This window comes from Procambarus clarkii, chromosome 70 (genome assembly GCF_040958095.1).
Source record: "Procambarus clarkii isolate CNS0578487 chromosome 70, FALCON_Pclarkii_2.0, whole genome shotgun sequence".
NCBI classification, from domain to species: Eukaryota; Metazoa; Arthropoda; class Malacostraca; order Decapoda; family Cambaridae; genus Procambarus; species Procambarus clarkii.
Genome location: NC_091219.1, coordinates 30315648 through 30335362, shown reverse-complemented (window position 1 = coordinate 30335362; position 19715 = coordinate 30315648). Strand labels below are relative to the sequence as shown.

At 46.6% G+C, this 19715-nt stretch overlaps 1 protein-coding gene across 5 annotated transcripts in view; it reads right to left on the bottom strand.

Annotated features, from left to right (window-relative positions):
- Window positions 1–19715, bottom strand: part of LOC123775321 (trichohyalin) — a 126627-nt gene that overhangs the window by 16743 nt on the left and 90169 nt on the right. For all 5 annotated transcript variants that reach the window (XM_045770383.2, XM_045770380.2, XM_069311866.1 and 2 more), the window contains 2 exons: window positions 16250–16540; window positions 9252–9359 (listed from right to left, as the gene is read on the bottom strand). In XM_045770383.2, the coding sequence (XP_045626339.1) occupies window positions 9252–9359; window positions 16250–16540 (399 nt within the window). The remainder of the gene's footprint in view (window positions 1–9251; window positions 9360–16249; window positions 16541–19715) is intronic.

Genomic DNA, 19715 nt, shown 5'->3' with positions numbered 1-19715 from the left:
CCATACGAGGCAGCTGATATTGGCCCATACGAGGCAGCTGCTATTGGCCCATACAAAGCAGCTGCTACGCGGTGTTCTGAATGTGTTGATGGTGAATGTATATAGTGTGTGACAGTGTATAGTGTGTAAATAGATTGTATATATACACAAATTAGCATGATACATAGTAAATATGTGCTGCATATGTGTACACAAGTTTCATGCACGTAACACAGTGTCTACGGACAGTACGGATGTTGTACTGCGATATTATAGTGTACGTGTTCATTATACATTGGATTGGCACATAAAAACAATGAAATTGTATTTGGAAAGGTGCGCAAGAAATGAACGAAAATATATTCGCGGCAACTCGCGCGCCCCGCCCCGAGCGCCCTACCGCCCCCGAGAGCTTATGGCACGGGCGCACGGGGAATGATGACGTCACGCCCCAACTTCCGGACCCCATAGCAGCCAAAGTAAGTACAATTTCGACTTTTTTTTTACATACCCATACTGAGGGAAGGGTTTTTGACACTTTAAAAAGAAAAAAGAATTTTTTCCAGAGAATTTATTTCCTGCGCACTGCGGGGGTGTCACATTTGGAGGCAACGCAGTTAAGGGGTTAATAAATACATTTACACAATATCCACCAAACTTTGACAGACTGAGAGAAGCATATTCAAAAAGAAACATCTAGGACATCTGAATATAATAATATTTGTATTGTAGATAACAAAAGTTTTTGAAGTAGGTGACTGCTTTCAAGCCATATACAGTATGTCCTCATTGAAACTATATGGGGCTTGGCAATGCCAATTTGTTCCATATGGGGTTTTTGTTCGACCTGTTAGGCCTCAGACAACCCCTTTCCCTCCAGGGAAAAAAATAAAGGGTCTACATCCACTACAATGCATATAAATGGATGATTTACCCTACTAGGAGAATAGTGTAATATCTTCATAAATAATGGTGAAGCACATTACCATTAATTAAGTATAAATTCATCTTTCTATAAGGCTATAATAAAATATAAAACTCACAGAAAACAGATTATATATTTATCATTTTGAATATAGATTATGAGGCAAGACAAAAGGTAAATGTACTTCAACTCGAGCAGTCAAGTCGAAAGGCCTTCACCACGTGAGCCTTGTGATCAAGGAACAGAGCCACACATGAGGGAAGGTGCCGGTTCCACGGCAATGCAAACAGATCCACCTTCGTAATTGAATGTCTCTAAGATCAAATGGAAGGATGCGACATCAATGATCCTCTCCATAGAAATGAGACAGAAGCGAGATAACCAGTCGGCAAGAATGTTGGACACGAGGAAACCTCGCACATGAACTACATGAAAAACTACACCTCGAGGAACTAGAAGCCAAACTATTCGAAGCATGCAGATTCACATGAAGATTGACCACAGCAATTCCCTTCAGTTCAAGCAATGAACCAACTCTAGCATGCAGAGAAGAGCCCAGAGTAAGCCAAAGCCCAGAATAAGTCCCAAATAAGGCCCAGCCAAATCTGAATCTAAGATGGAACCAAGTGGAATTTTCACAATGTTATCAGGAACCAAATACTGTTGAGCTGGGAAAGAACCAGATCTCTGGTGTGCTGATACGCACATCGACTAGGAGCCCAAACCAGTAAGTTGTCGCGGTAGACTAACAAACGAACCTGAAGAAGATGCAGCCAGGCCACAATCACCCACATCATCCTAGTAAATGCACATGGTGCCAAATTCAAACCAAAAAGAAGGAAGCAGTAAGCCTAATGCGCCACCACAAAATCTAACCAGTCCCAGAAGCTGGGTAGACAGGGACATGCCAGTATGCATCCTTGAGGTCCAGGGACACCATCCTAGCTCCAGCCTGTACAAACAAAGTTCACTTGAGTCAGGATGGTCAAGGAATGAAGGTGTTCAAACTTGCAAGATCAATGATGTACAGGAGGACCCTTCAGGACCAGGAACAACCGGGACACCCACTGAAGGCATGAGGTCAACTCGACCATGCCCTAGGCTAATCAAATCACACTGACACAGATACAGAACCAGATACCTGACCAGAAAGCCCCAACTCTAAGACAGAGGAAGGGTTTAACAAACTCCACCAGAGACCGTGGAAAATGGTTCAAAAAGCCCATGAATCATGGGACCAGTAGCTGGCAAAACTAACCAAATGGCCCCCCTACAGCGACATCAATGGGATCAACCATGAAAGGACCAGTGTGTAACATGAACAGAAGCACCATTCTGGGACTTCACAACAGGATACAACAGCCTGTAAATATGACTCTACTGAGGACCTACCTCGACCAATATCAGGTGAGGACCCAACCTACCAGACTGCCACCGAGTGTAGCCAGAACCCCAAGTAAACAATAAATGGTCAATAGGCAGACAGAATTTGGGACGCTGCACCTTCTGGAAAGAGGAAAGGTGAGAAAATGGGAGGCAGACAAAAGGGAAAGGGACCAAGCTGAATCTAATGAATGGGCCAACACAGCCTGTTAACACACAAGGTGGGCTGAGTAAAATGCCACATCACCTCCTGAAGGAGAGGGCAAACATCTTGGGCAAGGTCGTCAAGGAAGGAACTGCAGATTTCAAAGCCTCCACACACTGGGCGGTACTAAGTGAAGCCACATCCTCATAGAGCTGACCTGAAAGCCCTTCCATGAAGGCCCAAACCTGCAAGAAAGCTGCTAAATATAAAAGCAACTTATGGTCACTGAAGAGTGCTACAGCAAACAGGTAGTACCTGAGTAGGACATAAGAAGCGCCACCCAAAAACACCAGAAAGACTGAACACACCACCAGCCAATCAAGTGCAAGGGTCCAGCAGAACCCTTGCCAAGCCCCTAATGAAAAGAGGGGGGGAATGTCAACCAGTCAGGATGAATCCAGAACCTCACATTGCAGCTAATAAGCCAAAATAGACATGTACTCCAAAGAGGTCAGATCAACAAAGAGGTTCAGATGCTGTAGGAGGTACAAAAACAAATCTGCGCAGGTCTCCAAAGGGAAAACGTGGGTAGACGGAAACCTCTTGAAATACAATGATTCAGAGGAACCGAATGGGACCTATACCGTATCTCCTCCCGAGGAGGAGCAGTTAACAATCATACTTATACATAGGACATAAAAAGTTATACTCATGAAGCAAAAGACCCTCCGGAAAGAGAACCAAGATCCAAGAAGCGTTGCACCCATGGACACTATTCAATCTCCCCTTCAGCCTGCCAAAAAGCTCCTGGGTAAAGCTGTAATCTTTGTCCATCACCTGGGACAGAATGGTACCCTCCATAGGAGAAGATTTGGAGGGGAGGGGGGGAGGCAGTTATAACAACAATTAACCAAAACTCAAGCAGGACCAGAAAGCTCAACTGCCTCTGTTGTCAATGTGCATGAGGCAACCTCCCAGAGAAGGCCAAGCTCAACCCTGCTCTGAATATAAAACTCTTTGATGCTTTGGACCCAGAACCAGATGAGGAAGACCAGAAGCAGGGTAAACAATACCTCATTTGGAAAGGAAAAGGGAGCATGGACTTAGTCCAGGTGGAGATCAACAACACCTTCAATTTCGGGTTCCCAAATGCCAATGGAGGCCACCTGTAGGGCATCCAACTGACCACAATACCCCAGATGCCTAACCCTAGCAAATCTAATTCACAAAGCACCAGCTGCCTGAAAAACTTCTGGACTGGAAGCTGAATTAATCAATGCAGAGACCTAGAGAAGATGAACCATCCAAGACTCAGGGTTCTAGGTGTCACCAATCCAACAAGCAGCAGCACGGCAGAGGCAGAAAGAATGACCAATATCTGGTAGCAAAGACGATGATCATCCATCAAACATTAATGTCATGGTGAGTGTGGGCTCAATGGGCTGAACCAATTATGCTAAATACCCAAGAGGGGATTACTAGGGCTTGAAGGCATCTAGCCAAGCAAGAAACCCAGGCACTGAGGCTGTTTGTCAGAGGACAGATGCCAAGTGCAGCAAACACAACTTGGCTATGCCTGGTGACTGTGGCATGTTGTATAAATATACAAAATACAACACAACCAACAAAATGACCCCAGCCAAGGGCCCAAACAGAGGAGTCAAAGACTTGTTATTAGCCCTAAGTGAGGCTCTCCACCTCAGTGGCATGGCCTCTCATGGGCAAACTCCTAAATATATTAGAGAAGATGTCAGTGCAGGAGCTGTGCTAGAGGGCATCCTGGAAAGGATTCATGAGCGCATGTAGCTCAGAGCCCAACAAAACCAAGCCCACGCAATAAGCCAGATAGAAAACACTGAACATGAAGGAAATCTATATAAATAAAAATGTAAATGTTCGTTTGTTCAAAATCGCTAATCTCCGAAAGTTCTTCACCGATTGCTTTGAAATTTTCACATAATGTTCCATTCACATCCGAGCGGTTTTTATATATATCCTATATAGATGTCACGTCTGACGGAAAAAAACATGTTTTTCTGAAAAACTGTGATTTTCATGTGTTTTTCATGTGAGGGGAAATCTTCGAAACCTCTTTACCAATTGCTTTGAAATTTTGACACAACGTTGCATTCAAATAGGCGCATGTTTGTATATACCTATTATATACATGCCTCATCTGAGACAGGAAAAAAAAGATGCCTTTTTTGAAAAACGCCAGCCATCTGTTGGACATAAGAGTAACACACACTGTAATCTACAAAAGTTCTTCACCAACTGCTTTGAAATTCTGACACAACGTTCCTTTCAAATTCGTGTGGGTTTTGATGTACCTATTACATAGATACCCCACCTGTGACAGGTAAAAACATGCTTTTCTTGAAAAACAGCGCCATTTGTTGCACGTAATCGCAACACAGGATGTACTAAATATGTTACGATTACATTTTAATATTTCTGATTGCATTGATGAATTGAATTTTTATAGATTTTGATTTATTTCCATTTTGATTTAATTATTTTGAGTGGCATTGCATTGGAATTGAGCTGTGTTGTTTATCATACCTTTCATTTCATGAGTATAGATTATCTTTTATTTTATAATTTTTTTTTCATTTCGTTTTTTAACTGTTCTTATTTTTGAGTGCAATTGGCGGTAGAATTGAGCTGTGTTGATTGATCTGTATTTTAATCAAAATATTTCGTTAATATTTGCTTTTTTGTTTGTTTGTTTTTCAAACAAGAAAAAGGACAATATGTATATTTCACAGCTGCAAATGTTCAACAAATAACTATGAATCCACCGGCTGCAACGATAACTGCTTTCTTAACACTTTCGCTCGGGGATGACGCAGCATTACGTCATCCGTTTACTGGCGGTAATGCCGGGGATGACGCAGCATTGCGTCATCCACTTTAAAAATTCGCCAAAAATCAGGCTTTTATCCGATTTTTGGGGGACTGGTTTTAAAATGCGCGCCGATGTCTTCCCATTTTCTTTGTTGCGCCTAGTGGCCCGCAGGCTGGCGCGGCACACGCCGTCGGCCCATTGTTTTCGCTCCACTGTTGTGACCGGTGTCGCCTCCCCTCGCGTCTCAAACGTGTGAACATTTCGGCTATTTTCCATGGCTATATTTCTTACTGTGGCTTCAGAAACTATCTACGCTTACTCCACGATGGATAGTGATCATGAACAAGGCCCTTCCAGGAAGAAAATTGCGAAAGAAAGGCGTGAAAAGCAGAAGCTGAGTAGTGTACAGGAGAAGTACAAGCATGTGAGACTAACTCCCTCTAAGTTTCAGGCTGTATTTGACGATTTTCTGGGTCATCTAGTGATGAAACTGATGTTGGTATTGATACTGATGCAAGTAGTGAACATTTAGAAACAGAGACGGCCGATGAGGATTTTAAGAGTGATGAAAGTGAGGACAGTGAGGAGTCTGAGGTCAAGATTGCCACTCGTGCACGGCGCGGTACTGGAGCTCGTGCTAGAGCCAGACATACCACACGTACCCCAGCACCAACAGATTCTGATGATGGATGGTGTAGTGACAATACTGCACCCTTTGTGGACAATTTTACAGGTACACCAGGCTCGACTGTTCCTGTACCTACCACTGTTCTAGGATTCATTCAACTCTTTCTGACACAAAAATTGCTGAAATATATTGCCTATGAATCAAATTTATATGCTTCCCAAAATAAGGCAGGTACTGGGCAAAGTACAAAGCACAGATGGCAACCAGTGACAGTGAAGGAAATTGCTAGATATATGGGACCGACGATCTTGATGGGTATTTGCCCGTTGCCAAGACTTAGAATGTATTGGCAAACAGGCAGATTCTGGCACATACCTTGTTTCAATACCTTCATGACAGGTAAGCGATTTGAAATGATTGCTAAATATTTCCATGTGTATAACAATAAGTCCATACCACCAGGCCAAGGAGTTGACAAACTTATCAAAGTTCGCTCACTCATGCAATATCTCCTGAATAGATTCAAGAGAATATACATTCCCAATAAAAATTTGAGTTTGGATGAAGGGACAATGCCATGGCGTGGCCGTCTATCTTTCAAGACCTATAATCCCAATAAACCAGATAAATACGGAATAAAGCTCTACATGCTAGCTGAAGCCACCAGTGGCTACATTTATGATTTTGAAATCTATTCAGGAGTTGGGAAAAAGACGATTGACACAGTTATGGCCTTGATTGAACCACTGAAGGATAAAAGTTACCATTTATATATGGACAACTATTACAATTCGGTCAGATTGAGTGAGGCACTACTTAAATTAACTACAAATCTGCATGTCCAGCTGCAAAACAATCCATCAGCTGAGATATTCTCACATCAATTCCTGGAAATTGGCAACGGAAACGTGCCGGTTGATCTGACCTCAGGACGAATTTCATTGCTTCATAACTTCTGCAATTTAATGATGTCAAAAGAGGAATTCACTTGATCTCCAGGGATACCACCGCACGTACTGCAATTGAAAATCAGCATGCAAATTATCATATTCCGAAATATCAATCAGCCAAAGCTTTGCAACGTCACGTGGCTTGCAGTAAAAATATAATCAGCAACGTCGTGGAAGCAATAATCTTGACAGGACCTTTTAAAGGTGAAGATGTCCTCATTCCTCTCATTCCTATGATTCCAATAGATATGCCATTTCAATTTAAGAGATTGTAATTTCCAATTCAATTGACATTTGCAATCACCATCAACAAAGCTCAGGGCCAATCTTTAGAATTGTACAGTTTATATCTAGACACGTATAGCTTCTCACATGGAGAATTACATGTTCTGTGTTCTAGAGTCGGCAAACCAGACAATCTCTATCTCCCCAGTCGATGGAACAACAAAAAGTATTGCATACCCACAAGCATTGTAAACATTGTGAAATTAAACACAGAAATGTGCGCTTTCTCTTTTCTTTCTTTTCCATTTAACTAGCCTCCGAAGAGCAAATCACACCGCCGTGAACTCCCGCACAGTGCTGTACACTCGACGGAAGGACAGACCCCACCGTCCCTGGCCAACCTGGTGAGCACTGGTCACAAAGCCCCCTGCCGAGAGACAACGTATCTGTGAACACATCGAGTGAGGGCACGGGCACTGAACCCCGAAAAAACAGAATAGGAAGCCAATGACGATGCAACCAACGCAAAGCCCCCGGAGTCCGAACCCTGCAATCACAAGAGAGGCGGACGAGACGTCCCCGAAGGAACCAGGACAGCCAACGAAGCCAAACCCAATCCGGCAGGTAGACCAGCATCGCGAAGTTCAGACTCCAGCACAAACCTCGAGCAACCGCCGGGTGACCCGGGAGCCCCCCAGAAACAGGCGCATGTGGGACCACAGCCGCAGGAGAGACTCCAAAGGAAGAGACAAGGAACTAGATGGGACTTCCTCCAGTTCACCAAGAACCCGAACTCGACGAGCTGAGAAAGAACCAAATCCCTGGTCAGCAGACAAGAGGACCGGTTGGAAGCCCAAACCAGCCAGTCGTCGAGGTAGGCCAGCACTGAAACACCTAATAGACGCAGACAGGCCACAACGACCCGTGTAAGGCGTGTGAACACACGAGGTGTCAGGTTCAATCTGAACAGGAGACAACGAAAGTGGTAAGCATGAAGTCCCAGAACAAAACCGAGCCAGTCTCTGAACCCCGGATGTATCGGGATGTGCCAACAAGCATCCCGGAGGTCCAGGGACACCATCCAAGTGCCTGGCTCCAACAGGAGCCGAACCTGGAACAGCGTAGTCATCCGAAAGGAGGGGCAATGAACCCAGGGGTTCAGACGGGACAAGTCCAGAATGAACTGCAGGTCCGCGCAGTCCCGTTTGGCGACCGGAAACAGATGGGAAATCAATCTGAGGGACAACGTCGTTTCGACCACGCCCAGGCGAACCCACTCCAAAACGACTCGACAGAGCGCAGGGAATGAGGCCTGCCCAGCCAGCCACGAACCCCCCGAAGGAGGTGGAGCCACCCAATGCCACCGGAGTCGTGCGAATTGACCTAAAACACCTATGAATCATGAGACCAGACATGAGCGAACAGCGCTAGCCTCCCCTCCTCCCATCACCCCGTCAATGGGGCGAATCGTGAAAGGGCTGGCACCCCTTACAAGACCCAGAACCTCGCACAAAGCGAACACCGTGCCAACCAAAATAAGGCGGGGTCCGAAGGAGGGTCCGAACCCGACACCATTGGCCTACCACGAGAGGAACCCCGAGCCTTGGCACGACCCTTCCGGGAAAGCTCGCCTTGGACCCCCTGAAGAACCAACAAGTGTGACATAGGACTGGCAAAAAGCCGAAGCAGCCTGAATATACTGCGCAACGGCTGAAGCGTCAAACAGGAGAGGGCAAAACAGCGAAGATATCCGAAGAGCAAAGGCCCAAGCAGATTCCACAGAGGAGGCAAGCACCGCCTGCCGACAAGCGAGCCGGGAAGCATAAAACAGCGCAACCGCATCCCGCAAAATCGGCCCGAAAAGTTTCAACAAGGTGGCAACGAGCAGGCCGCCGAGGCTAAGGCGCCAGAACCAGGAACAGCCCCAAGCGCTCCCACATCCTCCGTGAGCCAGTCCGAAGACAGCTCGAGGAGGGAAAAGAAACGTAAGGCCGGCCAACAGTCCCAGGGCGCATCCTCAGCCAATAAATAATTATCAACTAATTATTTTAAGAGTATACAGCACACAATTTAATATGTTATTTTGATGATAATTATTTACATTTGCACTATCAGCTTGTCATAATACATAAATGCAATCTACTAGTGTGACTTTTCTTTAGTTTTACCTTGTCTTGAATGGGAGGAAATCCCTGCTTCTCTAGCAGCTCTTGTATCTGGCTCGACAAACCCTGACACAACTGCAAGATTTGAATCCCAGCAAGCACCACCTTGGTCTGTAATTAAATATCCCTATTAATGCATATCCCTTTTTTAAGTCCTAGTTTTCAAACCTTTTAAAACATGTATATCTTTTTTATAATATTGGACTTATACATAACTAGCATGCAGAAAAACATGAGAGCATAAGAGTAGAGAAAACTGAAGAAGGCCTACTGAAACTATACCGACAAAATTCATTGCAGTGGTATTGTGGGCTTCTCTGCATTTCAACTGTTCCTTTCAGGTGTGTTGGTTTGCAATTTAGTTGGCTCATGATTGAAGGGGCACATGCCTTGAGCTAGTAGCTCTTGGTGCTGCCACCTAGTGGTGTGGTAGTTGAAGTAGTGGTTGTACTACCAAATGTTTTGCATTATGTTTTTTGTCTTATTTACTTTTACCTTGATGTTGTCTGTTTTCTCTCACTCTTTGTGGTGGTTATTTTTTTGTTAGAGTGATCTAGATTTGTCTGCTCGCTGTGCCTCTGAGAGAGAACCATGTTGTGGCCTCTGGTCTCCCGCAGGCTTTTATTACCTCGCAAGGGTCTGGTGCAACTTGATATGCATTGAGCTAGAGCAACTAGCAATAGGAAGCCACTTACTGAGCCTTCCCAGAAATTAGCAAATTCAAGGGCAATGATGCAGCAGTGTTACTCTCATTATTGCACATCTCCAGCCACATTAAGCTATACCCCTGGTCTGAAAGTGAGACAGTGTATGAAAGATATCAGTAACTTGATTCATGCAACTTACAATTGCATGGAACTTGCTACTTTTTGGTAATCAAGACATGATTATTAAGAAATAGACCAACATAAAAAATAGATATTAAAGGAAAAGTGTAAATACTACAATGACCACCTCAATCAGCCCAAAGAAACAGCTTGAGACCTTGGCAGTCTCGATAAAAAACCAGCGTCGAATGTAATGATGGGTTTTCTGGGCGAGGCCTGGAGGCTCCCTGGAACTTATTGGGCTAATGTATGTTATATTAGACCGGGACATTAGCTAAGGAGTTCATACCTACCAGGGACCAGTGCCAGAACCTAGCCCCTTCAGAGAGGTTTCAGGGAGCAATGACCCTGGAACCCCCCCTTGTGGTTGGAGTTTTCCTTGTCTGCAATCGACCAGGATTAAGCACCCAGAAACGTAGGCATAACAAAACAAACCCCACATGGTAAAAAACAAAAACAGAAAACCGAACAGAGAGGTAGAGACTCCTTACAATCCCAAGGAAACAAGCAAACATCACACTTTACTACCGAGCCGATCGTCCGCGCAGCCCTCCCCGCCCCGAGAGGAGAAGGGAGGGCCCTCGGACCTCATCGAGACGGCTGCCTAGCGTCTGTTTGGAAGCCAAGCTTCAATCAACGCAAAAACAAACGCCAACCAGTGGGAGGGAGGGTTGCCAGGGAGCCTCTGGGGCTCACCCAGAAAATGGTGTTTAATTACATTCAATTTTGGTTTTCTGTGGGGAGGCCCCTGGAGCTTCATACCCAAAGAGAAGGAAAAGAATGGGCTGACCCGGGAGACAACCCCCACAAAGTCCGCAACACGAAGCCGGGACAACAGGCTGCAACCTGTTGTTGCAACCAACCCAAAGCAACACAGGAACGCATGGGAGCAGACACGCGCACAAAGAACAAGCAGCCATGAACCTGTATGACCCCCAAAACATCGCGCCCGAAATGAGCCCTAGACTTCACCAAAACGGCAGCGAAAGCTGCAAATGTCCAAACGGCGCAAGGTGCAAGAATAGACTGCAGGCTGGTAGTTTTAAAAAAAACTGCGGACGACCTGGGAGACCCGAGCCCTGAAACAGGGTACGAGGGGAACTGGATCAACCCAAAGCGCATCCCCAGTCACGGTACGCAGGTAACGGCAAAGAGCCGCAACTGGACAACACATGACGCAACCCCGGCCGAACCAACCAAGAATCGATAACCCAAGGACCCCTCCGGAAAGCAGCCGTCTCGACTGTCGCTAGAAGGACAGAGATAGGCTTCAAACGTACAAACCTACCACCACTACTAAAAGAGCAGAAACCCCTGCACCGGAAGCTCCCCAACCCGACCCACAGAGGCTCATGCCAACAAAATATGGCCTATGAAAAACAATCTTGAACCGAAGGGGCAACCACAAGCTAAAGAGAAGAAAGATAAGAGGGCACCCTGATCAAGGACCAGGACGCCTCAGGCGATGCATGAGCAGGCCGGAGGAGAAACAAAACACGAGAAAGTGTACAGAACAGGGAGGATGAGACGTCGATGCCGGAGCGGCTCCGCCAGCGCCGAACGATATGAGGCAACAGTAAGAAGCATTAAGTAAGTCCTGAAAACCCAAGAAAGGAGAAGACAACCCGATGAGAAAGAGAAGAGAACCTACGAAGAGCAAGAAAATGACAAACAGAAACACCAGGAACGTAATACTGTCGCAGAGACGAAGCTCGCAGGTGGGACACCATCAATGAAGCCACATGATCACCATAGAGATGGCGATACACCCGCAGCAAAATACCAGACGCGAAGAGCTGAGGAGTTTCTTCAAGTTTTGTCTGTTAGTGCCTGGGGACTGAGCTGAATTATATCCTTCAACTCTAATATTTTTTATCTCACTCCATCTATGTTGGTATATGCTACTTTCAGGAATATATTCCCCTTTCCCTCTGTTCTTTACACCCCCTTCCACTAATGATTTTGTTGCTTTGTGAAATGTACCATTTCACAAGCATTCCAGTCCCTGACACTTTGCAGAAAAAAAAGAATTCCTTTCTTCTTCATATCTATCCCCATTTAAACGTATGCTTCAATGAGGTTCATTTTCAGCTTTTCTCTGTCGTTTTTTGAGAGGTCTTGTCTCATTGACTAAAGTTTGCCATCCTCGTCACATTGCAATTTTCTGGTACATACATACACAAACATCAAACATACGTGTGCATGTACATGAGCATACACACGTGTACACACACACACACACACACACACACACAAAGCAATAAGAAGCAGAGTTACGATGAGGGGTGAGACCTCACATTGGTGTGAAATCTCCAGTAGAGTCCCGCAGGGCTCTGTACTCGGTCCTATGTTGTTTCTGATATATGTAAATGATCTCCCGGAGGGTATAGATTCATTTCTCTCAATGCTTTACTGACGATGCCAAAATTATGAGAAGGATTAAGACAGAGGAGGACTGCTTGAGGCTTCAAGAAGACCTGGACAAGCTGAAGGAATGGTCAAACAAATGGTTGTTAAGAGTTTAACCCAAGCAAATGTAATGTAATGAAGATAGGTGTAGGGAGCAGGAGGCCAGATACTAGGTATCATCTGGGAAATGAAATACTTTAAGAGTAAGAGAGAGAAAAAGACTTGGGGGTTGACACCATGCCAGACCTGTTCCCTGCAGCCCATATCAAGAGGATAGCATCAGCGGCATATGCCAGGCTGGCCAACATAAGAACGGCATTCAAAAACTTGTGTAATGAATCATTCAGAACTTTGTATACCACATATGTCAGGCCAATCCTGGAGTATGCAGCCCCAGCATGGAGTCCATATCTAGTCAAGCATAAGACCAAACTGGAAAAGGTTCAAAGGTTTGCCATCAGACTAGTACCCAAGCTGAGAGGTATGAACTACGAGGAGAGGCTACAGGAATTAAACCTCACTTCGCTAGAAGACAGAAGAGTTAGGGGGGACATGACCACCACATTCAAGATTCTCAAGGAATTGATAGGGTAGATAAAGACAGGCTATTTAACACAAGGGACACACACACTAAGGGACACAGGTGGAAACTGAGTGCCCAAATGAGTCACATATTAGAAAGAACTTTTTTTAGTGTCAGAGTGGTCGAAAAATTTAATGCATTATGAAGTGATGTGGTGGAGGCTGACTCCATACACAGTTTCAAGTGTAGATATGATAGAGCCCAATAGGCTCAGGAATCTGTACACCTGTTGATTGACAGTTGAGAGGCGGGACCAAAGAGCCAGAGCTCATCCCCCGAAAGCACAATTAGGTGAATTAAGCACACACAAGTGTAAACATGTACATATATATATGTATACACACACACACACACATATATACACATGAAAAGCAAATAAAATTAAATAAAGTAAAGAAAAATACAAGCCGTCGACCAGTGGGCAGAGAGCACCACGCCAAAATATTAACTGAAACAAAGAAAGCACAAAACTGCATCAAAAGGCCCACCTCGACAACAAAACCCAAGGCCTCGGCACGACCACAACAAGTGCAAAGACCCAAAAAGATCAGCCTGCAAGCCAGGAAGACCCCGGAACCCCAGAAGGCAGAACCGGGTCACACACGAGGAAAAGCTCCCAGAACCCACAAAGGGGGCCCCAAGAGGAAGAAACCTCCGGAACGAAACCAAATAACCCAAAGGAACCCGGAATCGAACCCGAACCCGGGGGAGCCCAAACTACCACATTTGCTGGCACAGAAAGGCAAAGCACAGCCACCAGACAGAACCCCGAAGGAAACGGCCAAAACAGACAGAAAAGCGAGGAAAAAAGTTGTGGGAGCATACATAAACAGACAGGGACACTGAGCCCAAACCATAGGGCAGACCCAAAACAGACAGAAAACGAAAAAACCGGTGTAAAAACCAACATCCAAGCGTTCCCAGAGGAACAGAAGACATGCAGAAAACACCAGAAAAGCAAAGAAACCCCTGAAAGAGGTGAAAAACTTACCCTAGATACTAGCCCGCACACCCAGGCTGAGGTAAACAAACCGTAACGCCACCCTGATGGCCACACTGGGAAACCGCAGAAGAAAATGGCCACCAGAAACAGGGGGCCGTGACCAACACAATAGATATGAAAAGACGCCAGCAAATGTGGGAAGTAAGCAGACTAGATGGGTTTCTAGGTTTCCGCCTAGGAAACCGAAGCCAGAGAGCGCCTGTCCCGGTTGACATTAGCTTACGAACTGATGCTAGGCAGCCAGGGCGGTGAGGTCCAGGGCCCCCCTCCCCCTCTCGATGCGAGAGGGCTGCGTGGACGATCAGCGAGGCAGTAAAAACTCCGCACAGAAGCAGAAAACCCAGGCAGGGGGCAAACCACCCCAGAAGTGCTAGCAGGCATCCCCCACAGCCCCAGGAACCCGCAACAGAGGGCCCAGGAGCAGAGCCATCCTCGATGCCCTCTACTCTAAATGAAAAGGAAGAGTCCAGGGAAGGCAGCAAGAAAGAGCCGCTGGTAAGACCCAGAAGGAGGAACAGGCTCGAAAACCTCCGTCCCCAACCCGAACGGGGCAGCCCCTGAAACAGCCCGAGTCTCGGCCCCAACTAAACCCCGCCCCGACCACGATACACACAGACGGTCAGGAGCCGGGAACAGGGAGGGAAAAGGGCGAACAGAACCTAACCAAAACGGGGCGGCCCCGGGGCATCCGAGTGGGAAACCAACCTAGCTTATTGTAGCAACCTAACCTAGCTTGCAACACAGATGCTGCCTGTACTCTGAACAGTAATAACATCAGGAGAGTACTGGAGAACAAGCAGAGAACAACTTGCAAGACTCTGGGTCAAGGTGTCAGTGACCCAACAGGCAGCATGATGGAGGTAAAAGTGGCAAATGTCACCCGGAGACAATTGCACAGCAACCAACGAGCCAGCCCAAGACAGGTTGGAACCCGTAAGACACATTCAATGGTCCACCGAGCCCCAACAGGGTTTTCGAGGGCCCGTAGAGTAACAACTACGGGGAAGCATGGATAAGGTGTTGCTAACCGGTTAAAAGCCCAAAACTAACAAGGGGTAGAGGACAACACTGAAAACCCCTGCGACGTGTACAATCACAGAGGCCTAGCAGAGGGCCACCAAACACTACGAGTGGAACTATAGCCACACTAGGTAGATTCCCCACCAGACAAATGAAAAGAAAAAATAGAAAATCCCCACAAAAGTACACCGTCCCCAGAGGCAACAGGAACCGGTCGCTGCAAAGGTGGCAGGTCGTGCAACACCTTGATGCCCTAACCAGCACAATACCACTCCCTACCCAAGGCCAAACCAGGGCCACAAGCCCCAGCTGGCCCCAAGGGCGAGGCAAATGCCGAGCAGCAAGAACCTCTACGGGAATGGTTTCCGAATGCCCCAGGGAAGATAACCCTGTCACGCAGGGGCAGTACTCACAGGGTGCTTTGGGAAGGAAGCCCTTAAGTGCATGCAGACCAAGTATTGATGAGGAACACCTGGCCACCACACAACACAACACATGGCAGTGAACGCCACGAAAGCCAAACACCGCTTAGCAAACCGAGGCCAGAGAAGCGTCTGTCCCAGTTGACATTAGCTTACGAACTGATGCTAGGCAGCCAGCACAGCGAGATCTGTCCCCCCCCCTATCCTCCAAGGGGGAGGAGGGCTGCGTGGACGATCGGCGCAGCAGTAAAATGTGATGTTTGCTTGTTTCCTTGGAATTGACGGGAGTTTCTTCCTCTCTCTTCGTTTTTTTTGTTTTAGTTTCTTACCATGTGGGGTTTGTTTTGTTATGCCTACCTTTCTTGGTGCCTAACCCCGGTCGATGGAAGAAAAGGAAAACCCCCAACCACAATGCAGTTTTCCAGAGCCATTGCTCCCTGAAACCTCTCTGAAGGGGCCAGGTTCTGGCGCTGGTCCCTGGTAGGTCTGAACTCCTTAGCTGATGTCCAGGTCTAATATAACATACATTAGCCCGATAAGCTCCAGGGAGCCATAGGGGCTTCCCACAGAGAGAGAGATACTGTACTTGTAAGATGAGCAGGAAAACACCCAGATCAGAGGGACCTCATAAGAATCAAGGAGAAAATCAAATTTTATCCATCAACAGTTTTACCATCAAATTAGCATACATCTTATTGACTTTATTTTCAATCTTTTGCTACACTACACACTTGTACCTCCACGAGATGACGAGTGTCGTCGCCTTCTGCGTCCAATATACGTTCCCTGGCTATTTCCTTTTCTAGTACCTTCTTCATCCTCAGGATCATTACACGCTCGAGCTCTTGGTCCTCGCCGTCGCCTTTTTGGGGCAGCTGGAGTGGAACTGCCCTCTTCAGTCTCAGAACCTTCCACATCAGGTATATTAATCTGAACAAGATGTCCTTCATGCTGGCGTTTAACAGGTGGATTTAATCTACCACGGCGTCGTGGTTCACTGCCCAGGGTACTATCCATAGTATTGGAATCTAAAATATGAAATTTATGAATGATAGGAAGAGTATTAGGATAACATCCATATGTACAAGCATATTATCATTATACTTTATACCACTTTCATGAGAAGAATAGGACATCAGTGCAGAGAGTAATATCACAACAGAGAATCCACCACCACACTCCAGCAGCAAAATAACTTTTGATAAAGTCCTAAACATAAGACTGTTCTGGAATGTAAGACAAGGAGGAGGAGGGGTGAGAAGTAGACAAGTGACAAGCAAAATTTTTAAAAGAAAAATGAGAGCAGTGCTTACAGGAAATTTATCTGAATGAAGAATTGTTACTAGCAACTACAAGGTTGAGTACTAGCCATAGTTGTGTTCGCTGTCTCTATTAACAATCTACCAGACTGGAATCCAGAGTTGCGTGAACATGTTTGCAGATGCTTCTAAACTAATGAGGAGAATAATGAATCCAGATGACAGTCATACCTTTCAAAATCACCTTGACAATGTAAGCAAATGGTGCAACACATGTCATAAAATACAATGTGGACAAAAGCTATGTTATGAGATGAGGAATATGGTAAACAGGCAACATGCAACCTAAACACTTATGTAAAGTGGTAATAAAGAACTGATACAAGGGAGTGATCTATGGGTTGAAATTTAAACAAGTTTACCGAGATATAAATATGTGAAATGGGATAAGGTAGCTCCAGCTATTCTCACCCAGTTCAATACAACGTGTTCATGTATCTTTACACCCAACAAAAAACCAGTGTTGAATGTAATGAAATGCTATTTTTTGGGGGAGTCCCAGAGGCTCCCTGGAGCTATCCAGGCTGATATCGATATTCCAAACTTAGGCATCAGTCGATGTGGGTGGAGTTCTAGGCCTACCGAGGACCATGAGCCAGAACCTGGCCCCCCCTCAGAGAGACACTGGGAGCAATGGCACATGTGATTTTGGAGCATTCAATATCTGCCATCAACCGGGACAGGCACCCAGAAGTTAAGTGCCACAAAACAAACCCCTATTCTGGTTAAGAACAACAAAAATAGACAAATGAGTGGACAGAATTCCCAATTAAAAAGAGAGCAAACAAGCATGATGTCACACGAGCCTCGCCGCATGTCTGCACAGCAAAATATCACCAAAAAAATGGAATTTCTTATAAGCATGATCGTCACTAAGCGGGCGGCACTAGTAAACTGAGGCAGGTCGGCCCTCGCGACGTGCTCCATCGACCGGAACCTGAATCAATGAATATCGTAAGTCGAGTTGGATTTTCTGATCAAATTTATATCGAAACTTGAAATTAACATAAGTCGGGGCAATCGTAAGTTGCGGTGCCACTGTAAAATAAAAAACGATAAGTACGACGGAAGAGGACCAACGAGTCTGATAAAGGACTGGAGGTAAGCCTCACCAGCAGATGACAGACGTTCCAACAATATTGGAAGAAAGGAAGATCTTCCCAAACATTCGAGACCCTTGAGAAGCAAGCACAAAAGCACGGAGGCTCACATGCGCCCAGTGGCATCCGCGACTAATGATCATGCAGGATCCCGAGACGATGAGGACATGATGACATGACATAGAAGAATGTATGTCTTAGAAAAGAAGGGTGAAAAAGTGGTAAAATCACCCCACAGGAAGAGTGGAACAGACAGACTTAAGGGACATAGAACCGAACCCAGGGAGGGGCTGACGCCCAAACTCGCTCGTACTCAGAGTGGTGGGGATAAGGAAAACCCCACTGCTTGTAACACAAAGTCCAGCCCAGAGGGTTGGAAAACTCAGGCAGGGTCCAACAGGGCTCAAGGTCCCCAAACCAGTCCCTCCCCAACCCCCGGGAACCTCCACATCAGGCCCAGGAGCAAGTCGTCCTCTCAAGCAATGGCCACACAAGAAAATGCCGGGGGGGAGGGGGGGGACCCGAAATAGCAAGAAGAGAACGAGCCCACTGGTCCGACCCCGGAGCTTCGGCATAAGGAATGGACTCGAATGCCTCCATAGCCACCCCGGAAGGGGCAACCCTCGAAACTGCCCGAGTCTCAAACCTTTAAACCCTGCCCCGACCCCGAAGCGCTCAGATGCTTAGGAGCCGGAAGCAGGGGAAGAACAAGGGGGTGCGGATAGAACCAAGGCCAAAGCAACCAACACCCCCAAGTCCAGGTCCCTATAAACAAAACGGGGCAGCCTTGGGGGCATCCGGGTAAGCACCCAAACGAGCGTGCTGCAACAACCCAAGCCTATCTTGCAACGCGTGAGCCGCCTACACCCGAATATCATCATCAAATTGGATTCTGAGTCACAAACAAGCAACAAAGCTCGCAGGACTCCGGGTCGAATGTGTCACCAACCCAACAGGCTGCATGACTGAGGCAAAAACAATGAGAGTCACCCTGAGACAAGGGGACAGAACAACCCTCAAACTTGCAAAAAGGCGAGAGGGGACGTGGGGGTCACATCCATTGGACTCGAGCAACCTGTGGGGTTTCCCAGGGGCCCCTAGACTGGGTCTGCTAAGGGTTTGCTCAGGCAGGGGTACTGTTAACTGGCGCCCAAGCTACCAATCAACACTGTTAATGCTGAACCCCGGGACGTATCCACTCACAAGGGTGAAGCAGGGGGGGAAGGGTACCACCAAACACAAACAACCCTAGTATAAGGGAAAGGAACAGCTGGGGCCCTGACAGCTGAGTGGACAGCGCTTCGGATTCGTAGTCCTGGGGTTCCGGGGTCGATCGCCACTGGAGGCGGAAACAAAAGGCAGTTTCTTTCACCCTGATGCCTCTGTTACCTAGCAGTAAATAGGAACCTGGTAGTTAGACAGCTACTACGGGCTGCTTCCTGGGGGTGTGTAACAAGGAGGCCTGGTCTAGGACCGGGCCACGGGGATGCAAAGCCCTGAAATCGTCTAAAGACAACCAAGATAAAAAGGAACACCAAGGCAGAAATAAAAATAAAAGAAAAACCTCGCAAGAGGACAGCGTACCCAGAGGGAACAGAGCCAGCTGTTGTTATAGGTGAAAACTAGCTACACAGTACTGTAGCTAGAGTTATACCAGTGCAAGAACTACTACTTAACCCAAGGCAAACCAGGAAGGAAACCCCCCCAAAACACTCGGGGAGGTCAATCGCCAAGCAGCAAAAGACCAACAGAGGTAGACTCAAGGTCACTTATGGAAGGTAACC